Below are 17,505 nucleotides of genomic sequence, written 5' to 3'. Positions count from 1 at the left end.
AAAAAATCCACTCCAAAATATCTGTACTGAATGTCACACATTACACACTTACACTCTAACAGTGTAAGAGAAGCCAAAATTGTTCTAACTTTAAGAGAAGCTTACTGAACAATATCTGTTATCTTGTGTTATTTATCAAGCAACACAAATCAGTTTCTACTTCTTCTTTTCTGTAGTTTTAGAATTGCCCCCACACTGTAAGTGAATCAGATAAGGAGACAAATAAGATGCCTTTTCTAAAGATACTCACTAGACTATAATCTGAAATATGCATTCTATTTTGCCACTCAAATAAACCTCAGAGCTAGTGCCAGCAACATCATGAACAGAAAATGTAACTAAGAGAGGCATTGTGGAATCTGTTTAGGCCAGATTTCTGCTCTGCGTTACTTATTCCTGGTCACACTGACAGCAAGTGTTTAGGGAGTTTCGCTTCAGGGAACTGAACCATAAATGTCTGACAAACTACTTTTTGTACTTGACAATAGTCGAGAGGATCAAACTGACCTAAAGGATAAAAAGTAATACCCTACCTGAGTTGCAGTCATCCCCTGCAAAGCCATCCTGGCAGACACAGAATCCTTCCTTGCAGACTCCCTTCTTGCTGCAGTTGTTGGCACAGTAGACCAGGGAGCAGTCCTCTCCCACGTACCCGGGCCTGCACTGGCACGTCCCGTTGATGCACAACCCTTGGTCCGAGCAATCGTTGAGACACCTCCCGACCATGCAGTCTTCGCCGGTGAAGGACTCTTCGCATACACACTCCCCGTCGATACACAACCCTCGACCTGAGCAGTCTGAAGGGCACCGTGGCTCTGAACAGTTGTCGCCTCCAAAGTCACGGTCGCACACACACTCCCCTTCCATGCACACCCCCTGGCCGGAGCAGTCGTCTGGGCAGCGAGGCTCAGAGCAGTTTTTGCCGGCCCAACCTTCCTCACAGATGCAGCCGCACAGGTCAAAGCTGAAGCTGCCATGGCCACTGCAGCCTGGGACAAAGTCCAAATGACCTGGGAAAAAAAGGTATATATTTTATGATGTGATAAAATGATGCTTGATTCAAAGATGATAATGCAATCAAACATTAAGGGATGGTTCAGTTTTGGGGTATTACTTGTACTTATTTTAGTTTAATATAATTACCAAATCCAATCTCCTTTCACGTTAGGTTTGATGGGAGACACAGTAGTCAAGACTTCAATAAAAACCTCCCTCATTCTGTTCATTTCCATCTAGCTGCCATCCTCTTCAGCTGATCATTTCATTCTCATTCTGATTCACATTGCGACTGCTGGAGATAATCATATTCCCACTGAAGAGATGGAGCGTTTTCAGGAAATATTTGAATGGGGTGATGGTGTCAATGGAGCAGATCCTTTAACCATAATATATCCTATAACTCTATCCATTCTACTCCCTTCATATAGTAATGGCAGCACCTCCTGAATAGTGAACAAAAAAGTTGTCAGAAAGGTTTCTCCACACCTTTTAGACTGAGACTGTGTGGGGAAAAAAATGCCCTCCAGCACCAGAATGCTGCTGCGGTCTGTCTCCGTTCACTCAACAGGTTTTTGTTTTTTAACTTATAGTAGCTGTTTTTGTCTTTTTGCTACAAGTCATCATCTTCTAAAGTCATTTCTTGCAGCTATTTGTATCTTTGCTTTCAAAAGCCAAATGGTTGATACCAGAGGGCTTTGTGCAATATTTAGGTAAAATAGCTCGTATCAGCAAAAAACAACATCCTCCAGCTTTAGCCATAATCATTGTTGTCATTGTTAAACAGCACTCACCCATGGCTGAGCTCTCCCCACAGCACCCTGACCCACACTGAGCTCTGAGAAGGGAAAGTTCTCTCTCCAGCATCTCCACCCTGGTGGCAAGTTGCTCGATTGTGGTTGTTGTGGGACAACCACACGCAACTTTTGGGATGTTAATGCGGTGAGTGAATGTTACCTAAAGAAGAACAACAGTTTGATTAAGTAATGCATGTTGGCAGATAAGCACATTAATCTAGCATATATGGCAATTTATTCCACATAATGGGACAATGTGGGTTCTCCTAATAGTTTAAGTGATATTTCACCTAAGATTTATCTTCAAAGTATCAAACAATCAACCGTAGCCTTGTAGGTTTGGAAAGTGAAAAAAGATTATAGTTTTGTCTGTCAGCGAGAACCGAGGCCATCGTCAGTTTTCATGGTGTAATAAAAAGTACCCAAGCGTCTATAAACTAACTTCTTAAACTATCTACCTCTCCCCAAAAGCAAGAGCAAAAGTTGACCACTTTAATGTGTACAAATCAATGTAGGCACCTACAAACAAGCTCATCAGGGTCATGTGTCAGAATTCAGAGGAAAGTGGTCTACTAAAATATGACTGTTTGGAACATGCTTAGCGTATAAATGAACAATAGAGGAAAGACTTATTGATTGTTTGTGATGTATGTTTTGTTATGTGTGGAAAATAGTGTTCACCTTTTAAATTAAGACATTTTTTGAGAAAGCTGACTATACAGCTATAATAAAATCATGCTGCTGTGGTGGTGTGACAATACTCGATTTAATTTTTCATAGTCTAACTTTGAAAACTGGTCACTATCTATCAGAGAATCAATTCACAATGACCACAGCCTTTAAAGTCTACAGTGTATGAGTTTATGGCACTCAAGGAGCCTTTTGTTTTGTTTTTTGGTGAAACATCACTTTATTTTTTCTTGCGAGCAAAACAACATATCACCATGAACATCAGTATGTAAATGACTGAGTGATGAAACTGTTTACTCAAAAGTATGGTCATATCTCGCTCTTGTGTCATCCTAAATACTCTTTTGCTATCTACGCTTCACCACTAATAAGCAAAAATAAAATATTGCTGAAACACCTACCTGGCTCTCAGCATCCAGCGTCTGCTCAGTGTATTCTGTTGGTCCATTTGATTCCATTGGACCCTCCACAGAAGGTCTGGACCCCAACTCAGCACGAGAACCTTTGAATCAAAAAGAAAAGGTCTTAAAAGTGTCTCAATATAACACGTTGTGCATCTCTGCAAATAAAATGACTGGAGTTAATTTAAACCCAAACACGTGATTAATCAGAAAACTTCACCATCACCTGGGGCAGGTGGTGCGGAGGCATCCAGGTCAACAGAGCACAGAGACTCCAAGGGTACATTGATGTTGTAGATGTGGTTAAAGACCACGGACTGCTCCTGCAGGGTATCATTGGCTGAGGAAGCAGAGGGGGGCTGCCCGCCCCCTGGGGTCTGTCTCCTCACTCTGGTTGTACGAACCAGCTTGTCATCTGCTGATGGAGCAGCATGGGAGGAACCCTGAAGAGAGAGACAATATGAAACAGGAAATACTACACGTGGTTTGGATTCAGGGGTTTTTGTCCTTTATATCCTGTGTTTACAGAATATGATGGAGTGAACACTAAGAAAACAAACCGGGGGGGGAGTTTCTCACTGGCTGAAGACTGAATCTTTGCAAGTTAAAAATGTTGGTAATTTGGTGACGGTTCAGTAATTTGAGATTGTGCTTGGTTTTTGTCTTGCAGAAAACACACATAATTAATAACCTAAAATTAAAAAGCATGTAACATTTTAAAGGGAAAATATAGCTAATATAGTTGAGAACTGTATTCATGAAATCTTGTTGAATATGAACTTTCTAGCACTACCTGTATGCAACTGACCACTCACAAAACCCATTCAGTAAACAGCGATTGTCCAATCATTGCCTGACAAACATAACTGAGCACAGCAGTTAAGAGGTGTGCTTGGGACTGAAGCACATTCTACATTAAATACGTTTAGAGGGTGTGTGTCTTTTTTAGCCTTTCCAAAACGTAAGCACAAGAACGTTAAAAAGTCAACCTGAGACAGAATTCAACCAACTCATGGAATTAATGTTAGCTTAATTAGCTAGCTAGCTAAACCTGATTAGCCATGTGAATTAGCCGACAACATTGACCGTCGCTGGCTAAACATGAGAAGCCTGCTTTTGTCTGACATTCACAATTCTCTATTGAGTTTCGAATGATAAATCTGTCACAATTACCACTGCGCTGCACTAAACTGGAAGGCTTCGCAGACGTAGCAACAATAACTACGAGCGTGGGGCGTGAGAAGGATCAGTTGTAACACTGTGCTTTGTCCCTAATAACTAAAAAAGTCTATATTTTAGGAGAAATCCTGCCTGATATCAGACAGAATTGTTAGTTAGTTACAGTTGGTAGTCAACTCTGTGGGGTGGGACAGCTGTAAGGTTTCGACCCAGGCAAGGATAAATTAGGAAAACTGCAAAATACCAAAATTGCAAACATCATCATCATCCCTTTTCTTTGATACCAAAGCTGGTCAGTGAGGATCTGTGCCTACTGTCGAGTGATTAACATGGCTGGCAAAAATAGTAGATTGGAAATAAATAATGAATATGAAAAAAAGCCCTGGGCAGGAATCCAGAAACAAAAGGACGGAGCTACTTTGTACCTAACAAATTTTACCTGTAGAGCAAGAAACAGAGCCAAAGCCAGGATCCAGCCTGCTGTGGGCACAGTGGCCATGTGATGCGGCTGTGCCAGTGGCATGCTGGAAAGAAACTTCACCACTCCTGTCCACTCACACCTGTGGAGAAGTAAGAAGAAGCAGAAAGGTGGTAGAAAAGAAAAGTCAGTCAAGTGATGGTGTCTGTGTTGTACGAAGAATCCATACTGTAGCTGTTCCTGTGTAGTGTGCCAGCATAGAAATATATCTGTTCATGTGTGTCTATTGTGTGTGTGTGTTTCTGTGTGTAAGTGGGTAGTCCCACTGCCATCAGCTTATCCTCTGTAAATGGTAAATAAATGCCTTTGATCTGATGTAAAATAATTGGCTTTAAAAGGAAAAAAGAAACTCCTCCTGGGATTATGGAACTGGCTAAGAAGCTTTGAATGTATTGCACAGTGAAATACCAAATATTTGATCTTTCCACTTGGGAGGAATTCAGAAATATTGCTCAGGGAGAGAGCTGAAAGATGGATTTCAGTAGAGAAATGGTTTGAGTGATGTCGCTGTAATCCCCTCTCCACTGAGTGGGGAAGTGAGAACAGGGACAAACTGAAATAAATGCTGCACAGAGGAAAAAAAACTGATGTGGATACTCCTTCAAGCCGACTGACACACATCAGCACAGATAAAGCGGTGCAGGGCAGACGTTTGCCTTTAATGTGGCTATTTGAATTCACTGAGTTTTTTACTATCAGCTGAATCAAACATCTTACTCAACCTGCAGAGAGGCTCTATCTTGCACGTGTGGGGACAGCTGGTATCTTGAAAGGGTAAGACTTTGAAGAAATGATATTAGTAGTATGTGTGTGTGTGTTGACGTGCCCTAGCAGTCATTTTAAGCATAATTCCCTTGAGTTTTAGAATGTTCACGTCTATTTATGTGTGGGCAGAAGACTGTTTGGAAGGGGAAAAAACATCTCAAGATGAGCCTGTGCACTCTGTAATCAAGAGCCTCTTTTGCAACAATGCATCCCTTGCTAGTAAAGCAGACTACTGTTCTCAGCTGGTGCCTTTTACGAGTGCCAGATGGAAGCCTTCTTATTACACCTAACACCTAAAGGCTCTGCTTTTTATCATTTAGGGTGGGAATGTTGAAACATCAGTATATTTGCACATAAATGAGAAACAGAGAGAATCACACTGTGTGTGAGCCACGTGTTCTTTTAAGTGTGTCTCATTGAGGTAATTTGTTTTCTTTACTTAAACTGATGCATACCAATACTTACCACATCCTTTATTTCAAGGCAAGGTGGAAAAACTTTGAGTGCGTTTGCATGTTGGTGAGGTTTTGTATGTGTGTGGTGAACAGAAACACTCATATAAAGAATGTTGACACATACAGTATATCGTAAAAGACCCAGAGGGGAAAGATAGCTGGTCATACGTTACCATCTATAAAAATCCCCTGCTTCAGACAGTACCACTAATGCTTTTAACAATGACTTTGGCCTTGATACTACAAAACCCTCCTCTCAAGCTTGCTGCTGCTGTCTGACATGACACAAGCTGTTTCACTTGTGAATTCACTGAACAAATGAGAAGCAGGATATGATGAAGGACTGAGGTGGACAAAGCCAACTGGAACCATCTTGATCACAGCCATTAACAAAAGTAGCACCTGTTCGGTTAGCTTCGGTAGAGGGCTTGCAAGCATGCTTAAAGCATGTGATGACGAAGATGAAAGGCACTACATGTTTCACTCATTTCCTGTATCAAGCATGATGGAAAAGAGCTCTAGGGATCACCGTTTCTATAATATTGTGTTTTATACAAGAGTCCAACCAGTACTGAGTACTTGAGGCTAACATGCTTATGTTTTATGTTTCCATGACCCCACTGTTTCTGTCTGTTGATGTTATCTGTTGCTTTTAGTTTTACCTTGTTTTTCTGGAAAGCACTTTGTAACCTTGTTAAGCAAACCTCTATAAAAATAAAGTTTATGCTTTTTATTATATTATCATAAAATCTGAGGACTAATTGCACACGTTTGCATGTTCAGCTGCACAGCTGTGCTAAAGACTCTCTATGTTAGGCTTGGACTTAACTAAAAGTGAACCAGCGCATTAAAAACACTGTCTTATTCTAAAATTGTTAAGAAGGACTGTAAAGCCTTACCAATTTGTTTCTTACCAATTACTAAAGACCAAGATATACACTGCTCAAGTAAAGTGTCAGTGCTCTTGGGTTGACAAACTATGCACTGCAATGTTTCAATACATCTCACTGAAATTGTATTTTATATGATTTCATGGGACTGATTTCATGCGAGTGATTGACTGATTGATTGATTGATTGATTAATTGATTGATTGATGGACTGATTGACTGACTGATTGATTAAAATGTATAAAACATGGATCCAACATTGACGAGTGACCTTAAAGTCATCACAGGAAATGTAATGAAATGTGAACATCTACATTTTAGTCCAGTTGCGATGATGAAGATGTGCGACACTTCTGAAAGTTACAACAGATACTAATGCGTACTGAAATGGGATGTCTTTGTCATTTCTATTCTGCAATTTCTGGTGATGGCTGACGTAAATACTGATACTGATATGTCGTCATCTCTTCCCTATGTTGTGTGTTTTATTATTTTAATGGCTTCTCTAACATCTGGCCATGCTGAATAATCTGCATTTTCCATGTACAAATACATACATACGTGCATACATAAACATGTAAAAATACTGTGCATAAACAAATATGCTATGACCTAAAAATGGCTACCAATATATATGACAGGCTCATATATTTTATACCAGTTCAGACCAGTTTCTTGAACCTTGAACCTTGAAAGAAACAGGTAAACAAAAGATGTTTCATGATCTAAAAGTGTCATGCAACCTTTTTATATCACTATAGATAGAGGAGAAAAAGGTCTTGTGTATGCATGCAAAGTGTCTTGCTTTAAGGCATGCTGTTTTTAAATCCCTGCCAAATATAGACCCATACAGTACATTAACACAACCCTATAGTTTTAAACTGGCAGTGATACAACTTTGAGAGTTTCACAGCCACATGGTCATACTTTAGTCATTGGGTCATGGTGCCGGCTGATGCCTACAAGCATTTTATTGCACAGTAAGAGGAGGTTTTTCATAGAGGCTCAATTAAGGATGGAACCCATTCATTCAGAGTGAAGAGAATCAACATGCTTCAGGCACTAAAAACTGGCTTAATTTACTGGCTTTTCTTTTCAGGAGAGAGAACACACGCACATGAGCATTAGCACATTAGCACATTAGCCAACACAAAGCAAAGTGCACTGATACACATGCATTAAAATCTACAGTATTGTTGCATTCTCAGTCATATCCACAAATGTGCATGGAGAAATACACATAGAAACGCAGTGTTTTTTAAGTGTTTTTAGCCTTTCATTTATATAACAGTCCACCTGCCTTGATGGTAAATAGATCGGATAGCAGGCAGCCTCTTGATCTAGAGATGCTTTCTTAATGTGTAAGTACAAACAAAAAACTTCAAAAGTAATTTAGCTGCATGGGAAACTGAGCGTGTATGTGTACGTGTTCCTGCTTATGCACAGCTAAATATTCTGCAAGAAAAACATAAATTAATGTACTCTGTCTGAGCATGCTCGAAAACAATGCTGTGACTTTATGTATTATCTGGTTATTTTCTTGAGACAAATTGGACGAGTTCACCCCCTGTGGGGCTGAAATGAAACTGTCTGTTCCAATTATAATAAAAAACACCAGGACACTTTATTCAGCGTCACAAAGGAAAAGGTAAAATATTCAGCCTATATCAAAGAGGCTGCACTATAAAATATCCCAACTGTAAAATGTACCACAAAAACCAGCATGCTTAAAAGTATGATGTAAAATAAAATCACTTTGATCTTGTCTGAAGCTTATTTCATCTTTGTTAGAATACATTTCTATCTGAGGTGAGCTTTTTTTTTTTAATCTTCACAATATCTTTCTCTTTCATCCACAATGTGGTTTACGGGCAGCAGTCAATGTGAAAAGAGAATGGAATTTAAAAATGCACAGTGTAATCACAGATACACTAATCAAATCTTTGTCATGTGGGTGCTTCAAAAAGAGTCAAAACGACTTTTTATCAAATGCTGTGGATAGATGTGCTTCTGGGCATTAAGAGAGCCAGTGATGAACGACAAATACCTGTATATTGTTTTGATTGTGGATTTTGGTTATAATATTTACAGTGTCTAAATTATAAATTAATTTCTAAAATTGTAATGTAGAATTCATATAGCCATGCATTATTTAAATTAAGTTATTGAGGAACATGCTCAACCTCTCTATCCGGAGAGAACAAAGTCAATGGCAGATATTGCAAGAAACATCTTGTTGGGAACATTAGCTACTTGAAAGATAATAATAATAAACTACTGAGCTTGAGTCATTTTTCCTAATGGCCCCAAAGTGAAAAGAATAAACATTTACAGACCAGTACCATTACAGTAGTGACTCGCAAATAGCCCTTATAGTCATTAAGTGCATACACACAAATATGCTATGCCTTGTGTAATATAATGTGTTTTACAGCGAATGAGTAAATGGAAACATATTGTAGATGAGGTGAAATCCTCTACTTCCTTCTACTCATATTTAACTCCAACTGGAACATACAGCATGTGTTTTTTTATTTCTGCCTTTGATTGCTTGAGCTGCAGCGCTATGCAGTACATCTCTGCAGAGTCCTTCCATTCCCTACTGTGTATTATATATTCAGTTGAATGTTATATGTAGATATCACAAGTGCTCAAGCATTGAAATAATTCACAAAATTCCCTGTATATTCAAATGACTGTGAAAAGTCCTGAGCAACTGAGATGTTTTTTTCCCCCTTGAACAGAGGGTGGAAGACGGCTAATGATAATAACAACAAAATAAGAATTGATCTATTTAATATATTCAGACCACATGACATATGCACTACTTTAACTTTCACCAAAAAAAGAAAAGAAATCAAAAATCAAAAACCCACAAAAAACCATCACTGTGGTAGCATCATGCGGCGATGGTCACAGCTCTACCTCTGCCGAGGCTAAAGAGATGATTGGTGAAAGAACTCTGCACAGCATGTTTTTTACTAGAACTCATTGTATGGACTCCAAAAACACACAGAGGTGTTTCTCTGGTACACTAGTGAAACACCAGCGTTTGAAATGGACCTGTTTGGCTTTTTGGTAACTCAACATGAACTTTTACTGCACTGAAGTGTTCTAAGAGGCAGAGTAGAAAGGGTGTCCGTAACATTAGGTATTGTGATTCAAATTTTTCTTCAGGGATTACTGGGATTTTTGGTTGCAGACTCCAGGTAAAAAGCTCATACTGCAAAATGTTGTATGCAGCATTGCAGCTTTATCATACAATTATCTTGTTCATAAACACATTTAGATTTAAATCTTGCTTGTCCTGTTCGTCTTTTGTATGTTGGCAAACATGACTTTTACTATTCTGTATTAAGGAATACCTACATTGTGGCGGATAAGAAGATTCTTTGAGTCATACATTTACCCATGTGATGGGATTAGGGATTTTGGTCCATGCTGAATCTATGATCTATCGGGTTACTGTATGATGTTATCCCTGATTCTATTTTTCAGCCACACATTAACTATCCTGTTTCATCATCTTATATCTAAGCAGTCAACAGATATATCTGAATCATCCAGAGATGATTACCAGAGCTCTTTTTTTCTCACTTGTCTCTCCTCCCTCGCCATTCTCCTTTAACCTCCCTTGTTGACAGCTTTATTTCTAAAGACAGAGCTGCCACTGACTGTGTGATTTCTGTTCACCTTTTCCACTGTGAAGTATACGCAATGTACTGTGGCTGTAACAACAACGCTGCTTATATCACACATCTCGCTTATTTTAAGCTTTGATCGAGCAGACACTGAACCTCTTGACCTTGCATAATTAATATATTCAGCCGCAGTCACATTATTCACTGTTTAGGGAGCTGGCAGTTTTGATTAACAAGCAAGAACACTTTGTTATTGTTATTTGAACTATTTACCACTGTGACTGTGTTGTGACTCTCACTTAAAGTGTTGGTGATAAGTGTCAGGCACAGAAGTGGGCAGCTGCATGTTTTACAGGAAGACTGGTTTCGATCTGAGGAAGCTTTTTCACCTGTTTCTAAACGATGTTAAGACTAAACGTGTATTACAATTCAAAATCTGATGAAACCTCCTCCTCTAGTTCTACATAGCTATCATCGAAAGCCTACTCTTGTCATCCATCATAGTTTGGTACGGCAGTTTGGACAGACACTCACAAAATAAACTACAGCGCATAATCAATAAAATTCCACCAACTTGGACTTTTGGTTGTTAATACATTTTTAGTGTTGGCAACAGCTAATATTTTGGGTTTTCATGTGTAGCCAGTGCATTTCTGGGTCAAGATTTCATTGTTTACGGTCCAAGCAACTTAAGACGTGAGAATGGAGTTGGAGATGCGAGTTGGCATCTCTATAAACAGATATCTGCATATGAATGCAGATCAAGATCAACAAAAAAGTTAATGAAAAGCTAAATCATCATCAGGCGATAGAAGATGGGTTCTGTTATTGCATTTGGGCCAATGTGTTCCAACTCTTTTGCTCTCCAAAAGGACTGTTCACTTGCATGCAACCAAAGCGTGCTCAAACATATTTGGTAAATACTGCTTGGACTACAAACAGAAGCCAGACCGCTACCCAAATCTTGTCCTGTTGCCTACAGATTCTACATGCCTATGCTAAATCTGTTTATAGAGATTATTTGGAACTACACTACAGTTCCAATGTTCATCCTGATGAAAGAACACGTCACTCAGTCCAACGATGTGGCTCACTGATATTTTCTTCATGGGCTTTTATGTGTTTTGGGAGAAATATTGTGTTATTTAGGCACATATAAACAGAATTACACAAGGCCTCATGGTGCTGTACAACTTCTTCTTAGTTTTCACTGGAGGTGTGAAGAGCTGTCTTTTATAACTCCTTCGCAGAAAGCAACAAAAAGATGACAGCTTGTTATGACAACAGTATTAACAGCTGAGCACTACTCCCTCCCTCAACCACAAAGATTCCCTCACCACAGATGAGTAAAAGGAGGCATGGTTGTAATGTGCTTGCAGCTCTTCGGTGAGGCCAAGTGGATGGGTCATGACTTCTCATTCTCATGGGCTTTCTTTCAAAACAAGTGATCCAGATTGCATTTACACTTAGCTGAACACCTTGGGAAGGACTGCATGAACATGCTGCTTTTATTATGGATATTACATTATCCATATACAGAAGACGAGATAGAGTTCCCGCTCTTTTCTAGGGATTATTTTCCAGGACTTTTCCGGGACAGTTTTAGTGGTGATCTATGGCTAAAATGTATCTATGAAATAAGCTCTTACATGCTTAAAAGTTATGACAAATTGGTCATAGAAAAATATAATAATAATAATAAAAATGACTACAGTTTCCAGCCAGCAGTGACTCAAATTGACATTTAAATGATAACAACTTAGATTTTTCAGAGTTTCAGTGACTAAAGTTGTAATGTCAGCAAATCTACATGTGTGACATGACATGGGGGTGTGTTCACAGCTTTTACCCAACATAATCTAACAGCCTTTTCAAAATACAGTAATCTTGTCCATAAATTAACATTTGAATTCAGCACCTTTTAGATGACAAAGTTTATTCAGTTAGGGGAGCTCCGATATACATATAGCCTAGTTCATACTTTACTAAAGGAAAATACACAATGATTTTCAGGACTTTTTACTATTTTCATGTTTTCAATGACAAAATGAAAAATGGTTGACTATTTTCTAGGTTTTCCTGAACACATGGGAGAGAAAAAACACGAAAGGAGTGAGGGCAACATTATGACGAGGGCTCACGAGAAACAGAAAAGAAAGCTGAAAAAAGAGCAAACAGCTAAACGAGCCTCTCATCCAACCTGCTGCCTCATAAAACAAGAAGCAACCACTGAATGCTCTCTGAATAAATGTTTGTAGGTGTTAACTTCTGTGTTTGAGCAGTTTGGGACCCACAAGAGATCAACATACTCTGGATTACAGAAGGGAAATGCATTGGAAAGCTTCATTAGCTGCGTGTGTGTGTGTGTGTGTGTGTGTGTGTGTGTGTGTGTGTGTGTGTGTGTGTGTGTGTGCGCGCGCGCGCGCGCGTGTGTGTGTGTGTGTGTGTGTGTGTGTGTGTGTGTGTGTGTGTGGCTCTCTTTTCATGGCCACAGGGCTTTTTAGACTACTGCTTCCAGTCTAAGTGCTAAGTGCTGGCTGTCTGGCCTGTAGACATATGTCTCAATCTGTGTATGTGGTCTCCTTCATCTCTTTGGCCCTCAGGGGGCTCAGTAAGAACAGATAAGTCAGCCTTGGGAGCAGTTCATTGTAGCTATCCCTTTACGAGTGTAGAGGAGGACAGCGAAAACGCCTAATGAAGCAATCGCCTTCTGTAATCCAGCTGTGATGATAATCTCTAGTGCCTCCCCAGCTGCTGATGCACGCAGTCGTTCAGAGAGACACTGTGATCATGAGCAGTCATGCAGAGGAAAGGCATCAAGTTCTGCTTATGGTTTGAGATGCTGCAGGCTGGATGTCGGTATCTGGTCTGAACTAGTACCAGGGAGACAGAAAACATCCGTCTGCTGAAGTCTTGTAGGAGTTGTGAACTGTCACACTGCTGTGTCATAAAGTGGAGTCATGGGATAGGGCACTGACCACGTGGACATTTCTTCTTGTACTCAGACTTTTTTCGATCTTTGATGTTATTCACCTCTTTAAGAAAATTACCTTTGCTCTCATCAGGTCATCTTCTCTTATTTAGCTCATTTTTTTATTAACTCCAGTTGTCATTTTCGCAATCTCCATTTATCTCTCTGACAGGGTTTTCATTTTCTCTCTTTCTTTCTCTGAGGATTTTCTTTATCCTTAGAAGTCATTATTTCTCTCTACGGTAAATCCGTTCTGAGATGTGCTGTATAATCACTCAACTGATTCTCGGCTGATTCTCAAGCTGTTAGCCACATATTGGTGAGATGGAAAGGACCTCTGCTATGTCCGTTGCTTTCTCTCTCTCTCTCTTTCTGTCAGCAGCCCTAGTTGTCCCCTCCTTGCTCGCCCTATGGAAGTAAAGCCATAACCTCCATTTGCACAGGTTAATGTGTAGCCACCTCAACATGAACACAAAACCAATACCAGGCCTTTTTGCGTGGGTGATCGCTCACTCTGTGTCTCCTGTTCCTTTATTCCTTTTCGTCCCTGCTTCCCCTTTAGCTTACCCTGTCTCTCTTTTTCTCCCCTCCTTGTAAATTGGACTCTGGCAACATTACGACGCTTTTCTCATTATTCCCATCACTCTGGCCAAATTGCCTTGTCTTTCAGGACCATTGGGCTCTGTTCATTGGCTGCTCCTGCAAACCAGAGGGCTGCACAAGTCTTTTGCTCTTTCTAAGGGCTGTTCTAGAGCAAAGATGGAGCCATAAAATGGATTCCATTCTACAGCAAATGATACAACCTCAGGCCACTGATGACTGCCTGCTCCATGCTGCGCACTGAGACCGATTTATCAAGGAAGATGTAAACAAATGTTCACAGGAAGTCCTGAGATAACATGCAGTGAGAAAGGGCTCGAAAGTATTCAATCTTCTGAGAGCATTTCGCTTATCTTTTACTCCTAGAAAAACCTGGATTTTTCTTTTTTTACAATTAAAAGACTACTTTAACTTCTTTCTGCTAATTAATAACTAATTCCCAGACATTGGAATAAAAGTCAGGTAAAATAAAGTAAAAATGCTTTCATAAATACATTCTCTACTGGGGGTATTTTAATGTTAAAGTACTCGTGTACAGAGCTTACAGTATCACCAATCCATTTTCCGAAGCTGTTTTGTTGATACATTTGTTGTCGTTGTTGTTTTGGGTAAGCTCATTTTTGATTATATGAATTAAAAAATCTATTTAATGTAATTGTTCACACAGCAAACATAAATGGTTTGATTTTTTGGATCTTTAATTGTAGGCCATCAAACCATAAGTGTTGACACCAACATTACTATTACTGCTACAAAGGTTCTGTTGATTGCTGATTTTTTACAATTATTCAATTGTTGGGGGGAAAAAAGCCCATGTGTTTAAATAAAGCCAGGGACCCTCTTGCTGTTAGGCGACAGTGCTAACCACCACACAAATACAAAAATTGATGTGGTTGGTGAATTGTTACATCGGTGCATTTTATTATTTGATTACCTATCTCTGGTAATTTCTGACCTCATATGTTCACCAGCAAATGCCCTCAAGAGACCAAAAACAACAATGAATATATATATATATATATGTAAGTATGTATAGATGTCTTGTGTGTGTAACTTGTGTGTGTGTGTGCAAGATGGCAAGTGCAACCAATTATGGGAAGTTTGGCGTTAAGTGTTCAAATTCAATTGTACTGTTAAGCCGGTGTCACCAGCACAGTGCCAGATTGCAATTCCGTTCAGAGTACACTACTGTTGATTTCCTGATCCTGCCCAGTTAAATCCAACTGACTGTATTAATGATGTTCATGTCAAAACTCAGATAGGAAAAAAATAATTTAAGGCTACTGGTTTCATCCTAGCTCAAGTCTGGTCTTAGGAGAGGACACAAATTTCCACCCTTCACTCAACTTGTCTTGGCCTTGTGTGGTCTCTCCTTCATCTCTGATTTGGCCTCAGATGAAAGATTATTGGTCTCATTACACATTTGAACAAAAAGAGGATTAAAAGAGACAGAACAAAGGAAGCTTTCAGACAGCGAGACAGAATAACGAGAGAAATCTATTAAAAAAAGGGCACAGAAGACAGAGAGAAACAGAGGAAGACATAACGGATGGATGAAAGAGCGTAAGAGGACAGTTAAAAATTTAGAGTGAAGGTAAATGCTGACATCCTTTTGAGTTCTCCCAGCTATGATTTAGGAGGAATTGAATAGATTTTTTTTTTTCTCTCTTACTTTCTGCTGCAGCTGAATACCAATTTCTCTTCTATTCTGTCCTGACACAATACATGGCTTTTAGCAAACTCATTTTCCATCTCAGAGCTGCCTGCTGGCCATCTTTGAATGGACAGAAAGAATAAAATAAACATAAAAAGGAAAAAAGTACTTGCAAACTAAACCAAAAGTTGTATTGCATTTCAGGCATGTATTTCAAGAAATGAGAACAAATGCAGAATCAACTTTTAGCTTTTTTGGTCTGAATTATACTCACAGGTATGTACTTTGTCTTATTAGTCTTATTTAGTATTTATGTTATCTTATGTGTATTAAGTACTAAACACGTGTAGGGTTTTTAGACAGCAGTACTATTTTCAGTCAGTCACTCCTCTACGTATATGGTACCTGCATAAAACTCATCAAACAGCCTGTCAGTGACTGAGCTTGACACGCACTAGTTCTCCACCTTCCTTTCCCTTCCTTTTGTCTCAATTCCCTTTCCCTATCTTTTTACTCAGGCATGACCTAAAACAAAAATAATGGACTAAAAACTTCAAAAACCTTCTTTCTGCCACCGCATGAGCTGCTGTTCTCCTGCCCTATCTGCCAAGTCATTTCTCTGCTTTCATCTTCCCCTTTCAAAGGGCTTCTGTTTCTTGTGGGACAGAAGTGACGTGCATTTTCCTGTACCTTTCATATACAGTAAATATGTGGGAAAAAAAGTCGGCCTCCTCCCACTTATCTGAATTTTCCTCTCTTCTATGATTTGAAGGTGGGTTGAAATGACACACAAAACACAGTGACAATCCAATACCATAAGCTGTGTGGAGACGATAAAGCAACTACGGAGGATCAAAAGGATTGACACATTCTTCTGTTGCTGCTGTCTGTTTAATGCCACGACAGCGAGGGAAGAAGTGCTCCCGGTGCTCAGTCGGGATTGTATTCAATTACCAAATAAACAGCTCAATGGCAGAGAACCACAAAAGGTGGATATTTTAAAGCCTATGCTTTAAAGAATAATCTACTGTAATGATAAGTAATAATCTTGTTTTACACAAACACTTTACCCTGTGGTTATGTCATATGGACTTTGTATTTATTGAATTATCAGAGATCATGGTATATTTTAATATATACTGTATATAGTTATCGAGATATGAAATTACATATAGTGAGTAGTGAGATAGAAGATTTTGGCCATATCATAGAGCCCTACCTTAAATCAAGATTTTGGTAACCATCTGTACAAATACTGCAACTAATTTGACACATGAGTAGTAATACACATTTAGTATTTTATTTCTACAATGTTATTTTGTAAATAAACTGTGTATATAAATATATATATATATATATATATATATATATATATATATATATATATATATATGCACAGTTTCTCCCAAATATGTTGGACCTCCATTATTGACTTATGTCTAGCTGAGTCTCACGGGTAAAACATGAATTATTGATCAAGCTTGAATTGGACTCGTAAGGCTTGTATTATTGATTAATCTACAAACTGTTGGAACAGATTGGTGAGCTTTTCTTTACTGATCAAGCTGAAGAGAGATTGGTCAGACTTTAATAATTGAAGGGATATGAAGAGCTTCAGCCATGAAATGTTACACTAGCAATTTGATCGGTCAAGTCCCTTGCCAATCAATTATCAGGGTAGCTGTCTTCAGCCACAAGTCAGTAAGGTTTGATTCCTGTTCAGAGAAGCTATTGTGTTTAAATTATTTCCACTTAAAAATAGTACAAGATAATCAGTCTTAAAAGGTGGATTTAACCTGATTTTGTCAGGCCTTATCCTATCCTTGATTTTTAGCTTTCCCTTATGGTGGACTAGCCAATACCTGCCTCTATGGCAACCAGCGCAAAGACCGACTCATCAGGAAATGTTATTCATTACCTTTAAGACAAGTCTCGGACTAGCGCCTGGCTGTATGTGAGCTTTTAAGCACTCTTGAGCCAGAGCACAGC

At 39.1% G+C, this 17,505-nt stretch overlaps 1 protein-coding gene across 1 annotated transcript in view; it reads right to left on the bottom strand.

Annotated features, from left to right (window-relative positions):
• The window catches only part of tnr (tenascin R (restrictin, janusin)), a gene marked incomplete at its 3' end in the record, with an annotated part of 165,626 nt that overhangs the window by 67,846 nt on the left and 80,275 nt on the right, over positions 1-17,505 (bottom strand). Inside the window, exons 4-8 of the mRNA XM_083927949.1 lie at positions 4,503-4,623; positions 3,111-3,327; positions 2,885-2,985; positions 1,791-1,953; positions 534-1,010 (exon numbers count right to left, since the gene is read on the bottom strand). Of these exons, the coding sequence (XP_083784075.1) occupies positions 534-1,010; positions 1,791-1,953; positions 2,885-2,985; positions 3,111-3,327; positions 4,503-4,586 (1,042 nt within the window). The 5' untranslated portion in view covers positions 4,587-4,623. The remainder of the gene's footprint in view (positions 1-533; positions 1,011-1,790; positions 1,954-2,884; positions 2,986-3,110; positions 3,328-4,502; positions 4,624-17,505) is intronic.

Source organism: Echiichthys vipera, assembly GCF_963691815.1.
Source record: "Echiichthys vipera genome assembly, chromosome: 15".
NCBI classification, from domain to species: domain Eukaryota; kingdom Metazoa; phylum Chordata; class Actinopteri; order Perciformes; family Trachinidae; genus Echiichthys; species Echiichthys vipera.
The sequence above is the reverse complement of the archived record's forward strand: the minus strand, read 5'-3'. Positions and strand labels throughout refer to the sequence as shown.